At 37.7% G+C, this 23,678-nt stretch overlaps 1 protein-coding gene across 3 annotated transcripts in view; it reads right to left on the bottom strand.

The window, feature by feature from the left end:
- Positions 1-3,931: 3,931 nt before the first annotated feature.
- WDR44 (WD repeat domain 44) overlaps positions 3,932-23,678 on the bottom strand; it is a gene marked incomplete at both ends in the record, with an annotated part of 82,835 nt that continues 63,088 nt past the window's right edge. The window contains 7 exons of one of the 3 annotated variants that reach the window (XM_079727360.1): positions 3,932-4,026; positions 7,258-7,392; positions 11,565-11,692; positions 12,550-12,665; positions 12,882-12,983; positions 13,184-13,375; positions 16,184-16,306. In XM_079727360.1, the coding sequence (XP_079583486.1) occupies positions 3,932-4,026; positions 7,258-7,392; positions 11,565-11,692; positions 12,550-12,665; positions 12,882-12,983; positions 13,184-13,375; positions 16,184-16,306 (891 nt within the window). The remainder of the gene's footprint in view (positions 4,027-7,257; positions 7,393-11,564; positions 11,693-12,549; positions 12,666-12,881; positions 12,984-13,183; positions 13,376-16,183; positions 16,307-23,678) is intronic. The other 2 variants (XM_079727361.1, XM_079727362.1) reach the window with 2 other exon arrangements.

Here is a 23,678-nt window from a genome sequence, read left to right as displayed (position 1 = left end):
GACCACCGTAGATTACCTACATGATGACATTTGATTTGCTGGGGACTCTGCAGTGGATCTCTCCCCTCATTTCCACACCACCCTTCACGCTGGCCCTGCTGTATCAACCTGAATTTACTTCATGTGCATGGGTCTACACCAGCCAAGTGGTTGTGGCTAACGGGGAACCTGGCTTCCCCAAGACTAGATGACTCAAATCTAGAGAACGAAAGAAAACAAAATGGACCAAGCTTCGGAACTGAAGGGAACAGGAGAGCAGTTGTGGGGAAGGGGGGTCTGTTAAACAGGAGTTAGCTCAAAACAGAAGACAGGTAAGAATTTAGAGGAAATAGACAATGATTTTAGTCTGGGAGGAGGGGGCCAGAGACCAATGAAGATGTTGGCATGGTGGGTACTCCATTTTTTCCACCTTACCTATGGCTTACTCATAAGGTCTTTTACCCATATTATCCTTGCTACTTGTAATATTAGATGAACTAAGACGGGCCTGAGAATCAAGTGGCTGCCATGAGTTACTAGGAAGGGTAGAATAGACAGGGGATAGGATGAGAAGGGGCATTTCTAGGGCCACAGCCACAAGATAGTTCCAAGTCTCTTACTTGTTTCTGTGGCCATCTTCTCCATCAGACTGTGAGCTCCTCTGACACATGGCTGCTGCCTTATTCTTTTCTAGTCCCAGCAGTGGTCCGTACATAGTAGGTGTTCAATAAACATCTGCTTAATGAAGAAGGCAGGAAGCTAGAAACCAGTGAAACTGGGAATGATTTTCTTTTGAAAACTTTATCTTGAATCCCCATAATAATTAAATAACTTAAAAACATTCTGATAATTTGATTTTTTCGTATCAGTGAGGAGAGCTGGCTCTCAAAATTATACAACCGAAACTGGAATTTTGGGGATGGATATATTAATGTTAAACACATACTTCAAAGAATAAAAAGCAACTGCCCAGCTGTATAATTTGAAGACCAGAGAAAATGGCATGCTAAATATGTTGAGTCATTCATATTTTAATTCCAATTAAGGTAAACAAGATGGAGGCAGGGGAAGGCTCAATATGACTCTTCAAAGAGTTTTTAATGAAATGTGGTTTTAAACTTGTTCAGGCAGCCACACCAAGTCTGTGATGAAATTTTCACCAAAGGAAAAAGGGAAAATAAGGTAATATGGTTACTTTTTTCAAAAGCTAGGTTTATTCACTTTAGACTGTTTGTTGCTCTAAGATAAGATTGTGCTTGACTTTTCTTAGTGACTTTTTTAGTATTAAAATGTTCTCTCTTTTATGATGAGGTGATAGTAGATGGTGGCAGTTTCTAAAAGTGTTGAGTTGGCAGAAAAAGGCTGGTGCCCTATGTCAATCCCTAAAATACTATTTGCCCATGAAATCTCAATATCTAGAAAGCACTTCCACATCTTTTTTTTTTTTTTTTTGGTCTAGGAGGGTACTCAGGGATTCGGGAGAGGCAGTGAGAAATGTGTGTTTGTTGAGTACACCTACTGGCTAGGTACCAAGCTTTATACATACATGATTTCTCAGTAAATCTTTACAATTTCCATTAGATATTCTTGTATTACAGATAAGGACATGGAAATTAATACAGAATAACTTGCTCAAGGAAGGTGCTAACAGAGGAAACCAAATCTAAGTTTATCTAATTCTAGAATCTGTGCTCCTTCCTATAACACCACACAACTTATTACAGTGAGTTTCTAATATTCATTTTAGGGAAAAATATTGTTCAATTTTTCTTTGTATACATCTTCATCTACCTTTTCAAACTCACTTTCTGACTTGTAACTTCGCAGTGTATTTATATAGTGATAGCCAACAATTTTTAAAACGAAATTTAGAAGTGTCAGTATTGTTCTCTTAAGCTTGCATCCCAACTATTTTTGCCTTTTTGTTCGAGAAACCACATAAAACCTATCAGGAAATATTCATATGGCAACACCCTGATTATCTGCAGTTGAAACATCCAGCACCACAGCAGACTACAAGGCCTCAGGCAGAAGTCGGTGAAAGCCAAGAGGGTTGAAGACACTGAATTCTTTGACACACCAGACCAATCACACTGACATCCAGACCCTGAGACTATGAAAGTGACTGGTTAAAAAGCCAATGGCATAAAAACTCGGTCTGTCAGGTAGAGTACAGAAAAGTGAGCAGAAGTGGGGAGAGAAGTGTGAGGAAGGTGAGAGGAGGGGAAGGAGAAAGCAAAGCACTGGCAAGAGGAAGAAAGCAGCATAGGGGTAAAACCAAGGCAAATCATATGCAATGAACTAGAAAATCCACGACACCTCAAGACCATGCTGATGGGCTTCCCTGGTGGCTCAGTGGTTAAGAATCCGCCTACCAATGAAGGGGACACGGGTTCGAGCCCTGGTCCGGGAAGATCCCACATGCCGCGGAGCAACTAAGCCCATGCGCCACAACTACTGAGCCTGTGCTCTAGAGCCTGTGAGCCACAACTACTGAAGCCTGTGCACCTAGAGCCCATGCTCTGCAATAAGAGAAGCCACCACAACGAGAAGCCCACACACCGCAGCCAAAAGTAGCCCCCGCTCACCGCAACTAGAGAAAGCCCACGTGCAGTAACGAAGACCCAACGCAGCCAAAAATAAATAAATAAAAATTTTTAAAAAGACCATGCTGATTAATAAGGATGTGATCACGGCTCCCCAGCTTCTCACCTATATACTGAAAACAAATGCAGTAAAGAACATATAAGCATACAGATGAACTGTGAGCAGTGTTCATTTTAGAACTAGAATTAAAAACTTTTTTCTTAAAGGTATGTAGCTAATGCATTATAATTTAGGGGTCCAAAATTTGATCTCTGCTTGCTAAAAATCAAATTATAAAACAAGATTTTGGTTTTTTTACATTTCTCAATTTACCGAAGTCATCTGAAAATAAAGTCATATGTTTAACAAGTTTTGGCCACCAACTTTTAATAACACATATTTAATTTTCAGAAACATATGCTAACCATCAACAACATTATCAGGGTTCCATCACCCCAGATGTTATTTCATTGGTACATTATATCAATATTTACAAAGGCTTTCAAATTCAACAACACAAAACAAAACAGCTTAATTTTTAAAACTACAATGCTTTAAAAAATGTAAACTGTCCATTTTTACATTATTGTAAAAAAGAAGACTCACTCCTTAATGTGGCTTAATTTTTTTAAGTGAGCAAAGCCTGGTGCTCATGGATAAAGAATGAAAAGAATTCTTTACATAGGAAACATTGTGCTCCAGTGTGGCAAAAAAAAAATAATATATATATGTATATATATATATATATATATATACACACACACACATACAAAGAAAAGAATCTTAAGTCCACAATTTAGACCACACACAAAAAAAGTCCCCAAATTGAGAAATTTATAAAAACCATTTACACATGGTTGTTGACCTATTGAAAACCTATATAACATTTTAAAAATAGTAACTCAGTCAAAAGATACCACTTCTCTTAAAAATGAAATTTTGTGCAAAAGAAATTATTTAAGCTAGAAACAAGACACTCCCCCTCAGTAAGAGGCCAAAAGAGCCACTGAAATAATTTAACTCTGTTAGATTTAGTGCATGTAACCAAAAGGCACACACATGTGATTAATATATTAATATATTTTCATGCAGAAACCTGTGCATGTTCACAATTATATAACAAAAACACAAACATAACAAAACGTAAAGCCTAATGTTTGGCAATGCTATTCTAGCTACATTCCTTTCTACTCTATCAGTCCCGGGTTTACTAGATCATTAACGTTGCCTCTCAAAAAATATATTATATTTGAACAACTTCCAATAAAAATTAAAAAAAGGATATTGGCCTGAAACACTATAACTTTTTTCAGTTCTGATACATATAGAAACTTACTGATATGTTTATTTTAAATGTCATTTCAAATTAAGATACATTTTTCCTTTTGTTAATAAACACTTTGATTGCTCCAGTGAAGTCAGCAGAGAGAAGAACTTCTGTGTTATCTGTCTTCATAATACCTTAAAAGCATAAAAGAAAGTTTTTAGTTGATTTTAAAGGAATATGAAGCCTGCTGCCACAATTGTCACATGCCCATGACCCTCTACCTCTGGGGCGGAAGAACCTCTCCCAGCCTTTTCAGTCTCTCTTTTCTGGCTTGCTCCTGTGATCCTTTCATCCTCCTGTACCTCTCCTCTCTGAGGCTCACTTCCACTTACCTTGTCTTAGCTGCTCTTTTCCTGGCAGCTAAGGAGAGATTATGGTCCCTTGGGGCCAGGATGCCTGGATTTACTCCCAGGCAGCCAAGGCCTCTAAGTTGTCTAATTCTTCATTTTGCGACAAGAGGCTAGCGTGTTATTCAGCCCCAGGACTGGAATGTTGGCAGGATGGGATCAGCTGGGCAAGTCTTTTGCCAACAGGGTTCACTAATGAGGTTGACAGTAAGGTTTACTGTACAGTAGACATACTGGAACTGCCATGAAATGAAGTACACACGATCACTCTGTGAATGCTGAGAGAACCTTTTGCCTTTCCAGTCCATACTGAAGAACCATGTAGCTCCTACGCTGAATGGCAAAAACGCTTACCACTTACATTTGTTGGTAAAAACATTTAACGAACAAAATTCAGTGTTAACTATTATGCATAGGCAAAAATTGTGGATTTAAGAAGGACTGATTAGTAAGGAAGAAAATGATCCAAACTGGGAAGTTGTGTACAGGATGAGTTAGACAAAATGGTTTCACTTAGATTTGCTAAAAACATATCCTAAGCTGCTGAACATTCCTAACCACACTTTTGGTATATCTCAAAGTAGTGCTATGCAGCAGAAGCAGCAGCAAACAACTGAGGGATATCAGAAAGGCTAGAGAAGAAAATAATTCACCATATATATATATATATATATATATATATATATATATATATATATATATAGAAATGCCTTATAAGATACAATATAATGAAGATGATAATGTCTATTACATGCCAGGCATTTTGCTAGACACCTTACATGTGTTATCTTTAATTCTTCTCACAACCTTGTTTTGTCTTTTTTTTCTTTAGTTTTCAGCTGTATCTCTTTTTTAATTGAAGTATAGTTGATTTAAAATATTGTGTTAATTTCAGGTGTACAGCAAAGTGATTCGGAGATACTCCTAATTTATCCCTCCCCCCTTCCTCACTGGTAGCCATAAGTTTGTTTCCTATGTCTGTGAGTCTGTTTCTGTTTTGTAAATAAGTTCATGTGTACTATTTTTTAGATTCCACATATAAGTGATATATTTGTCTTTCTCTGACTTACTTCACTTAATATGATAATCGCTAGGTCCATCCACATTGCTGCAAATGACATTATTTCATTCGTCTTTATGGTTGAGTAATAGTCCAGTGTGTGTGTGTGTGTGTGTGTACACTGTAGTTCTGATTTGCATTTCTCTAATAATTAGCGATGTGGAGCATCTTTTCATGTGCCTGTTGGCCATCTGTAGGTCTTCTTTGGAGAAATGTCTATTGAGGTCTTCTGCCCATATCACAACCTTTTAAATGAGGTATTATCACCATTTTAAACATGAGGAAAACTGAAGCTTAAGTTGCCAAATACGTCAGAATAAAGAGGAGGGCAATCAGATATATTTTATGATCTCATACCCCGAGTTTAAGAGTTTATTCTTAGAGTATACCTACACAGGTACAAAACAGCAAACACAAATCTAAGTATGATCCAAAGTTGTGCCTCTTTAAAAAGGACCCAGTGAAGTAATAACTGAACCATGTTAATATGGTGCAGTTTTGAGAAGTTTAAAAAAGGTACTTTTCATTTTTCCTCAAATGGTTTAAAAAGCTAGAATTTTCTGTTCAACGTGTAGGGGAAATGTGCGGAGTGTAAAAAGGTATTGGGGAAAAAGAAAAGGAAAAAAACTCAACCAAATGACCTAATTTAGAAGAGAGAAGTAGGATTTGACTGTGAGAAAAAAAGAAAAAGAAAATGAAAAGAAATATTTCCAAACAGGCATTTAGTAAAGGTGTAATAATTCTGAGTTGGCTGATTTTTAAGTCTGGTAATTGAAAGAAGTGCTAGGGACTTCCCTGGTGGCACAGTGGATAACACTCCACGCTCCCAATGCAGGTGGTCTGGGTTCGATCCCTGGTCAGGGAACTAGATCCCACATGCCACAACTAAGGAGCCTGCCTGCCACAAGTAAGATCCAGCGTAACCAAATGAATAAATAAATAAATATTTAAATAAAAAAAAGAAATAAGTGCTAGACTGAAGTTCATCTTTGCTATCAAAATTTTTCTTCACAGACAGAAGAAGTAGTGTATTTAGTATAGTGTATAGTGCAAATAATACCACAAGGGAAATTACTTGATATTAAATGAGATAAAAATGCTTGAGAACTTTTTAGTATTCAAATACTTTTAGAAGCACTCTTACTACATTGTATCTATTGTTGTGACTTTATAACTCTCTACAAGGCCTGGGTAGAGTCTCTAAAGTGAGAAAAAACATTTAATAAAATATTCTGCAATAGATTTTAACAATAAAAACTTGTTTTCATTAACAACTGGTCCAAGTTTACATGGTTTTATCTTACTCTTAAGAATTAACAGGGACCATTTTTATATAATTGGCACTCAATACTACTTGACGGTTTCTTCTCACTTCCTAATCTGAGCATTTTATATAATTGAAAGTACTATTCATTCTCAAAGTATTTGCTGCAAAGGGCAAGAATTACTGGCTTGTAAATAGCTATCTATGAGAAGCTGTAAATTTGTGGCAATTAGAAAAGAACACTGCTTTAATTTTGGTTTAATTCACTTATTCCGTAAATGTTTATTAAGCACCTACTATATGCAGGCAAGCACTGTGCTAGGCACTGGCCCTACAACAATAAATAAAACACATAAAGTCTTTGCCCTCACAGAGATTATAGTGCAGTAGAGACAGATAATTTATCTCATATATATTTATGTCTGGTTTGCATTTCTCTAAAGAGAATAGTTGTCCATAAAAAAAATTACCAACTTTCAAAATTTTCAGTTTTAATTCCCAGGTGAATTTAAAAGAAGTAAAACTTGCAAGAACTATATTACCAAAATGTTCAGAAATGAACATCTGACAACCATTATGTTGCATAAAAGAAATATTCTTCATACTCATGAAGACCTCATAATACTCACAGGTCAATGAGGCTACTAAAGGCTGACTAGAGAAAATGAAGGACAAATAAAATATGAATACCTACCAGAGGGCATGTTATCCAAAACTTCAGCATCTTCACCTTTATCGTTCCCTTCTGATTTTTCAGATGGCACATCCAAAGACAACATCAAACTTGGGTTTGGAGCAAAGATGGCTGATGTAACAACTGCATTATGTGCTAGGAAAAAAAATTTACTTGAAGACAACTAATAAACTTGATTCTAAACATCAAGACAAAAAGTATAATATAGCAAAAAACATAATAGTGTATGTTATATGCAAGTACCTTTAAAAACTAACATATAAGTAACTAAGAACTATTTAAAACCCCAAAATATTTTCTTAAAAAAACCCAAATCCATCATAGTAGGGGACTTTAACCCCCCACTTTCACCAGTGGACAAATCATCCAAAATGAAAATAAATAAGGAAACACAAGCTTTACATGATACATTAAACAAGATGGACTTGATTGATATTTATAGGACATTCCATCCAAAAACAACAGAATACACTTTCTTCTCAAGTGCTCATGGAACATTTTCCAGGATAGACCATATCTTGGGTCACAAATCAAACCATGGTAAATTTAAGAAAATTGAAATCGTATTAAGTATCTTTTCCGACCACAACGCTATGAGACTACATATCAATTACAGGAAAAAATCTGTAAAAAATACAAACCCATGGAAGCTAAACAATACACTACTAAATAACCAAGAGGTCACTGAAGAAACCAAAGAGGAAATCAAAAAATAACTAGAAACAAATGACAATGAAAACACCACGACCCAAAACCTACGGGATGGAGCAAAAGCAGTTCTAAGAGGGAAGTTTATAACAATACAATCCTACCAAAAGAAACAAGAAACATCTCAAATAAACAACCTAATCTTACACCTAAAGCAATTAGAGAAAGAAGAGCAAAAACCCCCAAAGTTAGCAGAAGGAAAGAAATCATAAAGATCAGAGCAGAAATAAATGAAAAAGAAATGAAGGAAACAATAGCTAAGATCAATAGAACTAAACGCTGGTTCTCTGAGAAGACAAACAAAACTGATAAACCCTTAGCCAGACTCATCAAGAAAGAAAAGAAGACTCAAATCAACAGAATTAGAAATGAAAAAGGAGAAGTAACAACTGACACTGCAGAAATACAAAAGATCATGAGAGATTACTACAAGCAACTCTATGCCAATAAAATGGACAACCTGGAAGAAATGGACAAATTCGTAGAAAAGCACAACCTTCCGAGACTGAACCAGGAAGAAACAGGAAATATAAACAGACCAATCACAAGCACTGAAATTGAAACTGTGATTAAAAATCTTCCAACAAACAAAAGCCCAGGATCAGATGGCTTCACAGGCGAATTCTATCAAACATTTAAAGAAGAGCTAACACATAACCTTCTCAAACTCTTCCAAAATATAGCAGAGGGAGGAACACTCCCAAACTCATTCTACGAGGCCACCATCACCTTGATACCAAAACCAGACAAGGATGTCACAAAGAAAGAAAACTACAGGCCAATATCACTGATGAACATAGATGCAAAAATCCTCAACAAAATACTAGCAAACAGAATCTAATAGCACATTAAAAGGATCATATACCATGATCAAGTGGGGTTTATCCCAGGAATGCAAGGATTCTTCAATATACACAAATCAATCAATGTGATACACCATATTAACAAACTGAAGGAGAAAAACCATATGATCATCTCAATAGATGCAGAAAAATCTGTCGACAAAATTCAACACCCACTTATGATAAAAACCCTCCAGAAAGTAGGCACAGAGGGAACTTACCTCAACAAAATAAAGGCCATATGTGACAAACCCACAGGCAATATCGTTCTCAATGGTGAAAAACTGAAACCATTTCCTCTAAGATCAGGAACAAGACAAGGTTGTCCACTCTCACCACTATTATTCAACATAGTTTTGGAAGTTTTAGCCACAGCAATCAGAGAAGAAAAAGAAAGAAAAGGAATCCAAATTGGAAAAGAAGAAGTAAAGCCGTCACTGTCTGCAGATGACATGATACTATACATAGAGAATCCTAAAGACTCTACCAGAAAACTACTAGAGCTAACCAATGAATTTGGTAAAGTAGCAGGATACAAAATTAATGCACAGAAATCTCTTGCACTCCTATACACTAATGAAGAGAAATCTGAAAGAGAAATTAAGGAAACACTCCCATTTACCACTGCAACAAAAAGAATAAAATACCTAGGAATAAACCTACCTAAGGAGACAAAAGACCTGTATGCAGAAAACTATAAGACACTGATGAAAGAAATTAAAGATGATACAAAACAGATGGAGAGATATAGCATGTTCTTGGTTGGAAGAATCAACATTGTGAAAATGACTATACTACCCAAAGCAATCTGCAGATTCAGTGCAATCCCTATCAAACTACCAGTGGCATTTTTCACAGAACTAGAACAAAAAAGTTCACAATTTGTATGGAAACACAAAAGTCCCCGAACGGCCAAAGCAATCTTGAGAAAGAAAAACAGAGCTGGAGGAATCAGGCTCCCAGACTTCAGACTATACTACAAAACTACAATCATCAAGACAGTATGGTACTGGCACAAAAACAGAAATATAGATCAATGGAACAGGATAGAAAGCCTAGAGATAAACCCACACACATATTGTCACCTTACTTTTGATAAAGGAGGCAAAAATATACAATGGAGAAAAGACAGCCTCTTCAATAAGTGGTGCTGGGAAAACTGGACAGCTACATGTAAAAGAATGAAATTAGAACACTCCCTAATACCATACACAAAAATAAACTCAAAATGGATTAAAGACCTAAATGTAAGGCCAGACACTATCAAACTCTTAGAGGAAAACATAGGCAGAATGCTTTATGACATAAATCACAGCAAGATCTCTTTTGACCCACCTCCTAGAGAAATGGAAATAAAAACAAAAATAAACAAATGGGACCTAATGAAGCTTCAAAGCTTTTGCACAGCAAAGGAAACCATAAACAAGACAAAAAGACAACCCTCAGAATGGGAGAAAATATTTGCAAATGAAGCAACTGACAAAGGACTATTCTCCAAAATTCACAAGCAGCTCATGTAGCTCAATATCAAAAAAACAAACAACCCAATCCAAAAATGGGCAGAAGACCTAAATAGGCATTTCTCCAAAGAAGATATACAGATTGCCAACAAACACGTGAAAGGATGCTCAACATCACTAATCATTAGAGAAATGCAAATCCAAACTACAGTGAGGTATCACCTCACACCAGTCAGAATGGCCATCATCAAAAAGTCTACAAACAATAAATGCTGGAGAGGGTGTGAAGAAAAGGGAACCCTCTTTAACTGTTGATGGGAATGTAAATTGATACAGCTACTATGGAGAACAGTATGGAGGTTTCTTAAAAAACTAAAAATAGAACTACCATATGACCCAGCAATCCCACTACTGGGCATATACCCTGAGAAAACCATAATTCAAAAAGTGTCATGTACCACAATGTTCATTGCAGCTCTATTTACAATAGCCAGGACATGGAAGCAACCTAAGTGTCCATCGACAGATGAATGGATAAAGAAGACGTGGCACGTATATACAATGGAATATTACTCAGCCATAGAAAGGAATGAAATTGATTTATTTGTAGTGAGGAGGATGGACCCAGAGTCTGTCATACAGAGTGAAGTAAGTCAGAAAGAGAAAAACAAATACCATATGCTAACACATATATATGGAATCTAAAAATTGTAAAAAAATGGTTCTGAAGAGCCTAGGGGAAGGACAGGAATCAAGATGCAGATGTAGAGAATGGGCTTGAGGACACGGAGACGGGGAAGGGTAAGCTGGGACGAAGTGAGAGAGCGGCATGGACATATATACTCCACCAAATGTAAAACAGATAGCTAGTGGGAAGCAGCCGCATAGCACAGGGAGATCAGCTTGGTGCTCTGTGACCACCTAGAGGGGTGGGACAGGGAGGGTGGGAGGGAGACACAAGAGGGAGGAGATATGGGGATATATGTATATGTATAGCTGATTCACTTTGTTATAAAGCAACAAGTAACACACCATTGTAAAGCAATTATACTCCAATAAAGATGTTAAAAAAATACCAAAACCACATATAAGTTCTGAGATTCCATGACTTCTCAAATTTTAGACAAGTATAAATTCTTCCTTGGTATAGGAAAATCAAACAAAGCCAATACAACGCGAAAGCAGTTAAAACTGCCAAACTGTCTCTGAAATAAAGCCTATACAAATTTACTTATAATACATCTCCATTTTAACTTTATTCACTTACAAGACACATAAAAGTTAGGCATTTACTTACCTTTAATACCTTCCCAAAAGTCATTACGATCTCTCCTCACTGAAGTAAACTTGCTTAAGTCATGGTAAGTACTCCAGATATAAACATACTTATCTTCTGAGCCACTAACGAGGTAACTAAAATCATGGCTACATTTAGGGAAGAAAGAAAAAAAAATCAAAGTTGTGGGTTTTTTGAGGTTTCCCTCTATCAGAGCTTCCTAGTTTGGAATACCTAAGAAAACAGCCAAGAGAACTTGTTGAAATACAGACTCCTACTCTCACTCCAGAGGTTCTGAACGTGTAGGTTTGACATGGGTGGCCAGTGGCATTAGTATTTTCATCGAAGCTCTAGGTAACTGCTGCTGGGTTAACCCACACTGGGATGAGTGCCTACTTAAGAGATAAAAGAGACAAGCAGAATACTTTACCAAATAAGTTACTGGGTAATTCAAGAAGAAAGGAGAACTGGTAAGAAAAGAGCTGAAATAAGGAGGGCTATAAAGGAAGAAAAGGTAGGTATTTCAGGAGAGCCTGCAGATCCCAAACTAACAGTTCAAATAATAATGATATGCAAAGGTGTAAGTACAGGACACTGTACTTTAGGGTCTCGAAATGCTTTATTAGCTTCTGTATCTAAAAGGATCAAGACCATGGGTAGGGTGGGCAGTGGTGGGGTAAATTTCCTCTTAGAAAGCATACATGAAAGTACAAAAGCACAAATTCTGGAGCTGGGTCTTCTAATCCTGGTTCTGCAACTACCAGTGTGACTTTAGGCAAATTACTTAATTTTCTGGGTGTTGGTTTCTTCATCCGCAGAGCAGGGGCAATTCGAACTCTACCAAACAGCTGGATAATGTAAGTATGCCTGATAATATGAGACACCAGTTGTAAAACTGCAAAGTAACTAACAGAACCATATAAACAGAAGCCATAGATCAATGGAAAAATGGGAGTAGGAGAGAAATGTTCTGATCTCTTCTGGGAATTCCTCATTGCCAATTTACCTGAAACTTGCTTTGATCTGGCTGCTGCTGTTGACATAACCCTTATACTTCATGGACAGTGACAAATCTCTAAGATCATATAGTCTGATTCTGGAGTCATTTGAAGTTACCAGTATCTAAAAACAAATCAAAGGAAAAGTTAAAAATACCATCTTTTAATCTGTGCTAAGGTACAACGAAAAAAGGGTGTTAGACACATACAGAATATATCTCAAAACTAGAAAAAGCAATATTCCATAGGAAAGGAAATATATTCTTAGCTGAGATATGAAGAACTTACTTTCAGGAGTCTATATATAGTGTGGAGACAGATGGTTTTGAATACCTAGTACCTTATTTTCTCCAGGTAAAGGCTCAATGCCAGTAATTTTTCTTCCAACCTTGTTGCGCCCTCTGGTAGATCGGACATGTATCTGTGTGTGGTATTTCAAATGCTAAAAAAAAAATCACAACTTAAAAAGATCAGAATTAGAAAGAAACTCAAAGATCATCTGAGCCAACTCACAGACAAACATGGTATTATTTGTCCCAATTTACAGATAAGGCAGTTAAAGCCCAGAGAGGATACACCAACTTATTCCAAACCACAAAAGTATCTAAGTATTCAAGTATGTAATTTATACAAGTCATTTACCTCTGTATCATAGAAAATACACCTGCCATCATATGTCCCAATCACTGCATATTTGCCATTCTGACAGAAATTTGCAGCTGTGATCAATTTTGTTTGACCATCTACTTCATTCCACAAAGCCACTTTTTTGTCAGGTATGTTCCATAGGCGGAGCTTTCCATCCAATGACCCACTTAGAAAATACCTGTCATCCTAAAAATGTGACGAAAGAGGAAGCTTTCATTTTATCACATGAAGAAAAACTCATTAGCAAATCAATACATTAAGTCTATTAGAAATAATGTTAAAATACATAGATTTCATTTTAAAAGTATTAAAGTAAGCATTATTTCAGTCACTAAAAATAACAACAATTAGAAACCTCAGTATTCATTTTGGAGAAGTGACATTCTAATCACTTTATCATATCCTTAAACTGCTTTTCCCAAGGTATAGATGTTAATAGATAATGTGTTTGAGTATACATTGTGTAGGAGAAGGGTTCTGTGGTCAAATAAGTTTGAGAAATTCTGGGTTACAGAAAGTTACAGTATTCTCAGTTAACACGCACTCTGAATCTTTAACGGGCGACTTTTTTGGGGGTCAGGTAGGGACATCTAGCGGGGCTAGCAATTCAAGGAACATGCTTTGGGAAACACTATCCTAAAATGGTACATTTGCCCATACCTTCCTTGGGATACATGTAACAGATGGATAAAAGAGTAATTAATGCCAGTTAGCCCACAGAACCAGTCAATTTTTGGACCGCTGACACCCTGTCAGCAGAGAATTGCTTCACTATTTAAATTCTCAATCTCAAACCAGGGGTTCTCAGCTGGGGGCAACCTGGCCCCACAGGAGACATCTAGCAATGTCTGGAGACAGTTTGGATTGTCACAATTTAGAGGGTGGGGCGCTACTGACATCTAGTGGGTAGAGGCCAGGAATGCTGCTAAACAGCCTACAATGCACAGGACAGTCTTTCCTCTCTCTACGAAAAAGAATTATCCAACCCCAAATGCCATTAGTGCCAAGGTTTAGAAACCCTGTTCTAAACTAAACCAAGCCTACCATGAAGCTGCTCTAATTTTTGGTAACATAAGAATTAAAAATAAAATAAAATAATTGGGATGCCAAAACAAGAAACAGATTTTCTTCTCCACTCAAGATTATTATTCTTACCGACTTCTCAAGCCCGTCAAGGATAACCTTCATAGAATAGGCATTTTTATGGCTATGGTACAGTAGGCTCAACTCAATGTCTACCAGCAGAAGTGCTGAACAAATAAAAATACTTCATCTTGGTCTTACAATTCAGAATTTTATTTACATACATATATACACGTGTGTATGTATCTCCATTTTGCTATTTCTTTTATAACTCTGCTTGCTTTCTTCTAGGTAACATTATTTGATAGAGTCATATTTCCTAGGAAAATGTCAACACCACCCCATTCTTCCCTAGCCCCTCTCATAAATTCTCCAGGTCAGTAGAATTTTTAGAAATAAGGCTTTTCAGTTTCCAAAAGAAAACCAAATAAAAGTATAGGAAAATTATTGACTAAACAGAAACCTTAATAATAAAGTACTACATAGATAACTATTACCGCCTAATACCCCTCTCCTTCCATCTTGATACATTATAGTTAAAATAGAGGTGGGAGGATTTTGCTCACAGGTGCTGACAGGGGTAAAATCTATCCTTTTGTTGCACCCTTAGGTGACAGGATGGGGGTATTATTTAGAAAGAAGCCTCAAAAGCTTGATGGTCAAAACTGATACAGTATTAACATAGATTAAGCATTTTTCTTTTTGCAGTACGTGGGCCTCTCACTGTTGTGGCCTCTCCCGTTGCGGAGCACAGGCTCCGGACGCGCAGGCTCAGTGGCCATGGCTCACAGGCCCAGCTGCTCCGTGGCATGTGGGGTCTTCCCAGACCGGGACACGAACCCGTGTCCCCTGCATTGGCAGGCGGACCCCCAACCACTGCGCCACCAGGGAAGCCCAGATTAAGCATTTTTAATTTTCAAAAGTTCTTAATAAAATCTTCTCTAAGGGTTCAGAATTATTACTGCCCATGTTATAAGCCTGCCCAGGGAGGGAAATTATATTGAGAAAAAAAAAAGTCATTCTTCTCTCTTAATTTGGGGAAGGAGAGAAAGAAATGTCAATATACTTGAAAGGTTGCATTAAAAAGACAATGGGTACTAAACACATAGAGATGAGGACATGACTGGAAATGTAATCATACACAAATGTAGTGGAGGGAAAGTCAACGAGGGTCAGCTCAAGCCCTCCACTTATTTCAACCTAGCTAGTGAAGCAGCGCCAACACGTGACATCCCTTGTGCTTACAGCTGCAAAGAACTAAAACTATTCTAGCCTCATGCATTTGGTGGCTCTATCCTATAAGGGCATAAGATAAGTCTGGAGTCCATGACGGTAGATTTTTCTCATTTAGTTGAAATCATATGAAATTCTTTCTAGAGGAAAGATATTAAAGGATTTTCTACATTGAAAATGAGTATGAAGGGATCTCAAGTTTAACAATGTTTTCAGACCTGAAATAGGAATTCAGTCTATCTTGTAATGAATTTTGGTCTTTGCCTCTTTCAACCTTTTCCTCTTTGTCTCTTCCCTTCCTGACCCTCCTACAACTATTCCTGCCTATATGCTTCCCTTTCTCATTTATTTACCTGCCGTCTTTTCTTCTTCCACTGTCTCCAACCTCTCTCCTCTTTAATAGGATATTTTATTTCTTTATTTATACCCTGCAGGTCTTATTAAAGATTTCGGATGACTTTTCACTGTCATATTTAGACTATAATATTTCCAGCTCTTCAAATGAAGATGAGCACAATATTTCCTTTCTTATTTTTAAAGCAGAATGAAACACTAAATTAAGTTGCTCTTAACTATGTGGATATTAATAATTTTTCTCCTGTAGTCCAATTACCCTCCAGAGAAACCTGGTTCCCTCACCTTTCTCGTAGTATAACAGAAAAACATGTAAATACTTACTCTTGGATGGAAAGCTATGGCAGTGACAAAATCTATATGCTGAAAACAGCAAAGGCATTCTCTTCTGGAAATGTGCCATAACCTGACTGTTTTATCCATTGAAGAAGAAAGCAGAAAGTAGTTCTACGGAGAAATTGACATTGATTATTTTATCACCATATGAAAAAAAATACTTACACCATAAAAGTGAACTTTTAGTTTTAGGTATCTCAATAGTTTTGTCATTACTATTGTTACATGCAGCATCAGAAAGCACAAAGATATCCAATTCACTTGGACAATCCCATTTTTTTCCAAATAGTTAAATACCATATTTCTTTGATTCTAAGACTTTTTCACATTACCTATTCTGAAATGAGGATGAATCTTATGACTTTTGTTGAAAGAAATCTGCCAGATGCCAACAGAGGACTAAGGTGTGCCTTGGTTGTTGGAGCCTGCATATACTAGAAGTTAGCTATGAATGTAACGCATCTGTTCATTTAATCGTCACTTCAGTTATTTTCACATTGATAACACTGGTGAATTTTAACTGACATGAATTCCCTAATTGTCATTTAAAATGCCTTCAAAAAGATTATGCTATAATGCAGCATGGAAATGAAAAGCTATTGTGCACCTGTCACACCTTAGGCAAGAAAATTAGAGAATAGAAATTGTCAAATGTCTCAGAATAGATCATAGAATTTTCAAAGCTAGAAGAGGGTAGTGCAACTGATTTAGGCATTATGATGGCCCATCACCCATAAACCAAACATCTATCTGTCAAAAGCTTCCAGATTGATACATAAGGGGATAGGATAACCAGGCGCTCGGCCCTGCCGGGCACCAGACGTGCCATTGCGCAGGGGTGCGAGACCAGATTTTGTAGGTCACTCCCTCTTGCGAGAACACCGGAATCACAACTAACTGCTGAACAATCATCGACAGGAAGACGCTGGAACTCACCAAAAAAGATATCCCACATCCAAAGACAAAGGAGAAGTCACAATGAGACAGTAGGAGGGGTGCAATCACAATAAAATCAGGGGCTTCCCTGGTGGCGCAGTGGTTGGTAGTCTGCCTGCTGATGTGGGGGACGCAGGTTTGTGCCCCGGTCCGGGAGGATCCCACATGCCGCGGAGCGGCTGGGCCTGTGAGCCATGGCCGCTGAGCCTGCGCGTCCAGAGCCTGTGCTCCGCAGCGGGGTGGGCTGCAGCAGTGAGAGGCCCATGTACCGCAAAAAAAAAAAAAAAAAAAAAAAAAAAAACCAATAAAATCAAATCCCATAACTACTGGGTGGGTGACTCACAAACTGGAGAAATCTTATACCACAGAAGTCCACCCACTGGAGTGAAGGCTCTGAGCCCCACGTCAGGCTTCTGCAGCTGGGGGTCCAGCAACGGGAGGTGGATTTCCTAGAGAATCAGACTTTGAAAGCTAGCGGGATTTGATTGCAGGACTTTGACAGGACTGGGACAAACGGAGACTCCACTCTTGGAGGGCCCCCACAAAATACTGTGCACATCAGGACCAAGGGGAAGGAGCAGTGACCCCATAGGAGACTGAACCAGAGCTACCTGCTAGTGTTGGAGGGTCACCTGCAAAGGCAGGGGGTGGCTGTGTCTTACCGTGAGGACAATGACACTGGCAGCAGAAGTTCTGGGGAGACCTCCTTGGCGTGAGCCCTCCCAGAGTCTGCCATTAGCCCCACCAAAGACCCCAGTGTTGGGTGGCCTCAGGCCAAACAACCAACAGGGGGGGAACCCAGCCCCACCCATCAGCAGACAAGCCGATTAAAGTTTTACTGAGCTCTGCAAAAGCCAGCTCTACCCACCACCAGTCCCTCCCATCAGGAAACTTACACAAGCCTCTCAGATAACCTAATCCACCAGAGGGCAGACAGCAGAAGCAAGAACTACAATCGTGCAGCCTGTGGAACAAAAACCACATTCATAGAAAGTTAGACAAGATGAAAAGGCAGAGGGCTATGTACCAGATGAAGGAACAAGATAAAACCCCAGAAAAACAACTAAATGAAGTGGAGATAGGCAACCTTCCAGAAAAAGAATTCAGAATAATGATAGTGAAGATGATCCAGGACCTCAGAAAAAGAATGGAGGCAAAGATTGAGAAGATGCAAGAAATGTTTAAGAAAGACCTAGAAAAATTAAAGAACAAACAAACAGAGAGGAACAATACAATAACTGAAATGAAAAGTACACTAGAAGGAATCAATAGCAGAATAACTGAGGCAGAAGAACGGGTAAGTGACCTGGAAGACAGACTGGTGGAATTCACTGCTGCGGAACAGAATAAAGAAAAAAGAATGAAAAGAAATGAAAACAGCCTAAGAGACCTCTGGGACAACATTAAATGCAACAACATTTGTATTATACGGGTCCCAGAAGGAGAAGAGAGAGAGAAAGGACCAGAGATAATATTTGAAGAGATTATAGTTGAAAACTTCTCTAACATGGCAAAGGAAATAGCCACCCAAGTCCAGGAAGTGCAGAGAGTCCCATACAGGATAAACCCAAGGAGAAACACGCCAAGACACATAGTAATCAAATTGGCAAAAATTAAAGACAAAGAAAAATTATTGAAAGCAGCAAGGGAAAAATGACAAATAACATACAAGGGAACTCCCATAAGGTTAACAGCTGATTTCTCAGCAGAAACTCTACAAGCCAGAAGGGGGTGGCATGACATATTTAAAGTGATGAAAGGGAAGAAACTACAGCCAAGATTACGCTAACCAGCAAGGATCTCATTCAGACTCGATGGAGAAATCAAAAGCTTTACAGATAAGCAAAAGCTAAGAGAATTCAGCACCACCAAATCAGCCCTACAACAAATGCTAAAGGAACTTCTCTAAGTGGGAAACACAAGAGAAGAAAAGAACCTACAAAAACAAACCCAAAACAATTAAGAAAATGGTAATAGAAACATACATATCGATAATCACCTTAAACGTGAATGGATTAAATGCTCCAACCAAAAGACACAGGCTCACTGAATGGATACAAAAACAAGACCCATATATATGCTGTCTACAAGAGACCCACTTCAGACCTAGGGACACATACAGACTGAAAGTCAGGGGATGGAAAAAGATATTCCGTGCAAATGGAAATCAAAAGAAAGCTGGAGTAGCAATACTCACACCAGATAAAATAGACTTTAAAATAAAGAACGTTACAAAAGACAAGGGAGGACACTACATAATGATCAAGGGATCAATCCAAGAAGAAGATATAACAATTATAAATATACATGGGGCTTCCCTGGTGGCGCAGTGGTTGAGAGTCTGCCTGCCGATGCAGGGGACACGGGTTTGTGCCCCGGTCCAGGAAGATCCTACATGCCACGGAGCGGCTAGGCTCGTGAGCCGTGGCTGCTGAGCCTGCGCGTCCGGAGCCTGTGCTCTGCAATGGGAGAGGCCACAACAGTGAGAGGCCTGCGTACCACACACACAAAAAAATACATGCACCCAACATAGGAGCACCTCAATACATAAAGCAACCGCTAACAGCTATAAAAGAGGAAATCGACAGTAACACAATAATAGTGGGGGACTTTAACACCTCACTTACACCAATCGACAGATCATCCAAACATTCCATCCAAAAACAGCAGATTACACTTTCTTCTCAAGTGTGCACGGAACATTCTCCAGGATTGATCACATCGTGGGTCACAAATCAAGCCTCACTAAATTTAAGAAAACTGAAATCATATCAAGCATCTTCTCCGGCCACCATGATATGAGACTAGAAATCAATTACAGGGAAAAAAGCGTAAAAAAGACAAACACATGGAGGCTAAACAACACGTTACTAAATAACCAAGAGATCACTGAAGAAATCAAAGAGGATATAAAAAAATACCTAGAGACAAATGACAGTGAAAACACGACGATCCAATACCTATGGGATGCAGCAAAAGCAGTTCTAAGAGGGAAGTTTATAGCAATACAATCCTACCTAAAGAAACAACAAACATCTCAAATGAACAATCTAACCTTACACCTAAACAAACTAGAGAAAGAAGAACAAACAAAACCCAAAGTTAGTAGAAGGAAAGAAATCATAAAGATCAGAGCAGAAATAGATGAAATAGAAACGAAGAAAACAATAGGAAAGATCAATAAAATGAAAAGCTGGTTCTTTGAGAAGATAAACAAAATTGATAAACCATTAGCCAGACTCATCAAGAAAAAGAGAGAGAGGACTCAAATCATTAAAATTAGAAATGAAAAAGGAGAAGTTACAACAGACACTGCAGAAATACAAAGCATCCTAAGAGACTACTACAAGCAACTCTATGCCAATAAAATGGACAACCTGGAAGAAATGGACAAATTCTTAGAAAGGTATAACCTTCCAAGATTGAACCAGGAAGAAATAGAAAATATGAACAGACCAATCACAAGTAATGAAATTGAAACTGTGATAAAAAAATCTTCCAACAAACAAAAGTCCAGGACCAGATGGCTTCACAGGTGAATTCTATCAAACATTTAGAGAAGAGCTAACAGCCATCCTTCTCAAACTCTTCCAAAAAGTTGCAGAGGAAGGAACACTCCCAAACTCATTCTATGAGGCCATCATCACCCTGATAACAAAACCAGGCAAAGATACTACAAAAAAAGAAAATGACAGACCAATATCACTGATGAATATAGATGCAAAAATCCTCAACAAAATACTAGCAAACAGAATCCAACAACACATTAAAAGGATCATATACCATGACCAAGTGGGATTTATCCCAGGGATGCAAGGATTCTTCAATATATGCAAACCAATCAATGTGATACACCATATTAACAAACTGAAGAAGAAAAACCATATGATCATCTCAATAGATGCAGAAAAAGCTTTTGACAAAATTCAACACCCATTTATGATAAAAACTCCAGAAAGTGGGCATAGAGGGAACCTACCTCAACATAATAAAGGCCATATACGATAAACCCACAGCAAACATCATTCTCAATGGTGAAAAACTGAAACCATTTCCTCTATGATCAGGAACAAGACAAGGATATCCACTCTCCCCACTATTATTGAACATAGTTTTGGAAGTCCTAGCCATGGCAATCAGAGAAGAAAAAGAAACAAAAGGAATACAAATTGGAAAAGAAGAAGTAAAACTGTCACTGTCTGCAGATGACATGATACTATACATAGAGAATCCTAAAGATGCCACCAGAAAACTACTAGAGCTAATCAATGAATTTGGTAAAGTAGCAGGATACAAAATTAATGCACAGAAATCTCTGGCATTCCTATACACTAATGATGAAAAATCTAAAAGAGAAATTAAGGCAATACTCCCATTTACCATTGCAACAAAAAGAATAAAATACCTAGGAATAAACCTACCTAGGGAGACAAAAGACCTGTATGCAGAAAAGTATAAGACACTGATGAAAGAAATTAAAGATGTTAACAACAGATGGAGAGATATTCCATTTCTTGGATTGGAAGAATCAATATTGTGAAAATGACTATACTACCCAAAGCAATCTACACATTCAGTGCAATCCCTATCAAATTATCAATGGCATTTTTCACAGAACTAAAAAAAAAAAAAATTTCACCATTTGTGTGGAAACACAAAAGACCCCAAATAGCCAAAGCAATCTTGAGAAAGAAAACGGAGCTGGATGAATCAGGCTCCCGGACTTCAGACTATACTACAAAGCTACAGTCATCAAGACAGTATGGTACTGGCACAAAAAAAGAAATATAGATCAATGCAACAGGATAGAAAGCCCAGAGAGAAACCCACACACATATGGTCACCTTATCTTGGATAAAGGATGCAAGAATACACAGTGGAGAAAAGACAGCCTCTTCAATAAGTGGTGCTGGGAAAACTGGACATCTACATGTAAAAGAATGAAATTAGAACACTCCCTAACACCATACACAAGAATAAACTCAAAATGGATTAAAGACCTAAATGTAAGGCCAGACACTATAAAACTCTTAGAGGAAAACATAGGAAGAACACTCTTTGACATAAATCACAGCAAGATCTTTTTTGATCTACCTCCTAGAGAAATGAAAATAAAAACTAAACTAAACAAATGGGACCTAATGAAACTTAAAAGATTTTGCACAGCAAAGGAAAGTACAAGCAAGACGAAAAGACGACCCTCAGAATCGGAGGAAATATTTGCAAATGAATCAACAGACGAAGGATTAATCTCCAAAATATATAAACAGCTCATGCAGCTCAATATTAAAAAAACAAACAACCCAATCCAAAAATAAATATTTATTAAATAAATGAAATTAAATAGCTTTTTTGAACCAAGCATGATCTTACAAGTCAAAAAAATTAGATTCAGATCTAAGTTCTACCCATAACTAGTTTTTTGATCTTGGATGGGTCAGAGGCCCAGTCTTCTAATCCACAGTATGGAATATCAACTACCTCACAGCATTGTTATTTTCAGTATTAACAAGGTAATTCTTATTACGTGGCACAAAACAAGTCTTCAACAAACAGAAAACCCACTATAAACATCAACTGTGCTAGATACTCAAGAGAAACAACAGTGAAGTAAGAGCTGATCCCTACTCTTGAGGGGCTTAGAATCTTGTTGCCAATAAGACGTAGAAATGTACATAGATAAACAGTTAAGTAAAAAAGAAAGTTTAAGAAAAGAGTACACAGACAGATGAAGGCGTTAAGAACAAAAACTGAGGTTTCCTGGAGAAGAAATTCTGCCTTAAGAGTCCAGCATGAATGTACAACAAGGTGACTAGAGTTAACAATGCTGTATTATATACTTGCAAGTTGCTAAGAGAGTAGATCTCAAATATTCTCACCACAAAAAAAAAGGTAACTATTTTTGGTGATGAATGTGTTAATTACCCTTATTGTAGTAATCATTTCCCAATATGTAAGTATATCAAATCATCACTGTGTACACCTTAAACTTATACAATGTTTTAATTACATCTCGATAAAGCTGGGAAAAAAAACAAAAAAAAAACTTCAGCATGACTCCGGCTGAGTTTTCAATGCCTGCCCTACAAATTTCAAATTTGCCTGCCCCCACAACTGTGTGAGCCAATTCCTTAAAATAAACCTCCTATGTATGTATTTCCTCTTGGTTCTGTTACTCTGGAGAACACTGACTGATACAGTCATCAGTGGAGAATTAATATCTTCAGTTGGTGTTACATTTCACAAAAAAGATTGGTTTGCTTTATTTAAGAAAGTAAAATGAGTGCAGGGTTCCCAATAAGGTGCTTTGTACTTTTTATTCGAGATGAATACGATTATCAGATTAAGGACACTTTAAATTTCCATCTTCCGACAACTCAGATTTCACACAGGGCGGGGAGAGAGTACAAAGATACAACTGGGGCTCAATTTAAAACCAGACTACCAGGTGAGGCCCAAGCTTGTTCCAGGAGGTTAGAGAAAAATGTTATGAAATGCATCCATAACACATCTAAAGAAATATGATAGGAGCATAATTCATAAATGG

Source organism: Hyperoodon ampullatus (assembly GCF_949752795.1).
Source record: "Hyperoodon ampullatus genome assembly, chromosome: X".
NCBI lineage: Eukaryota > Metazoa > Chordata > Mammalia > Artiodactyla > Ziphiidae > Hyperoodon > Hyperoodon ampullatus.
Note: the sequence above shows the minus strand (reverse complement) of the source record. Positions and strands in the feature narration are given on the sequence as shown.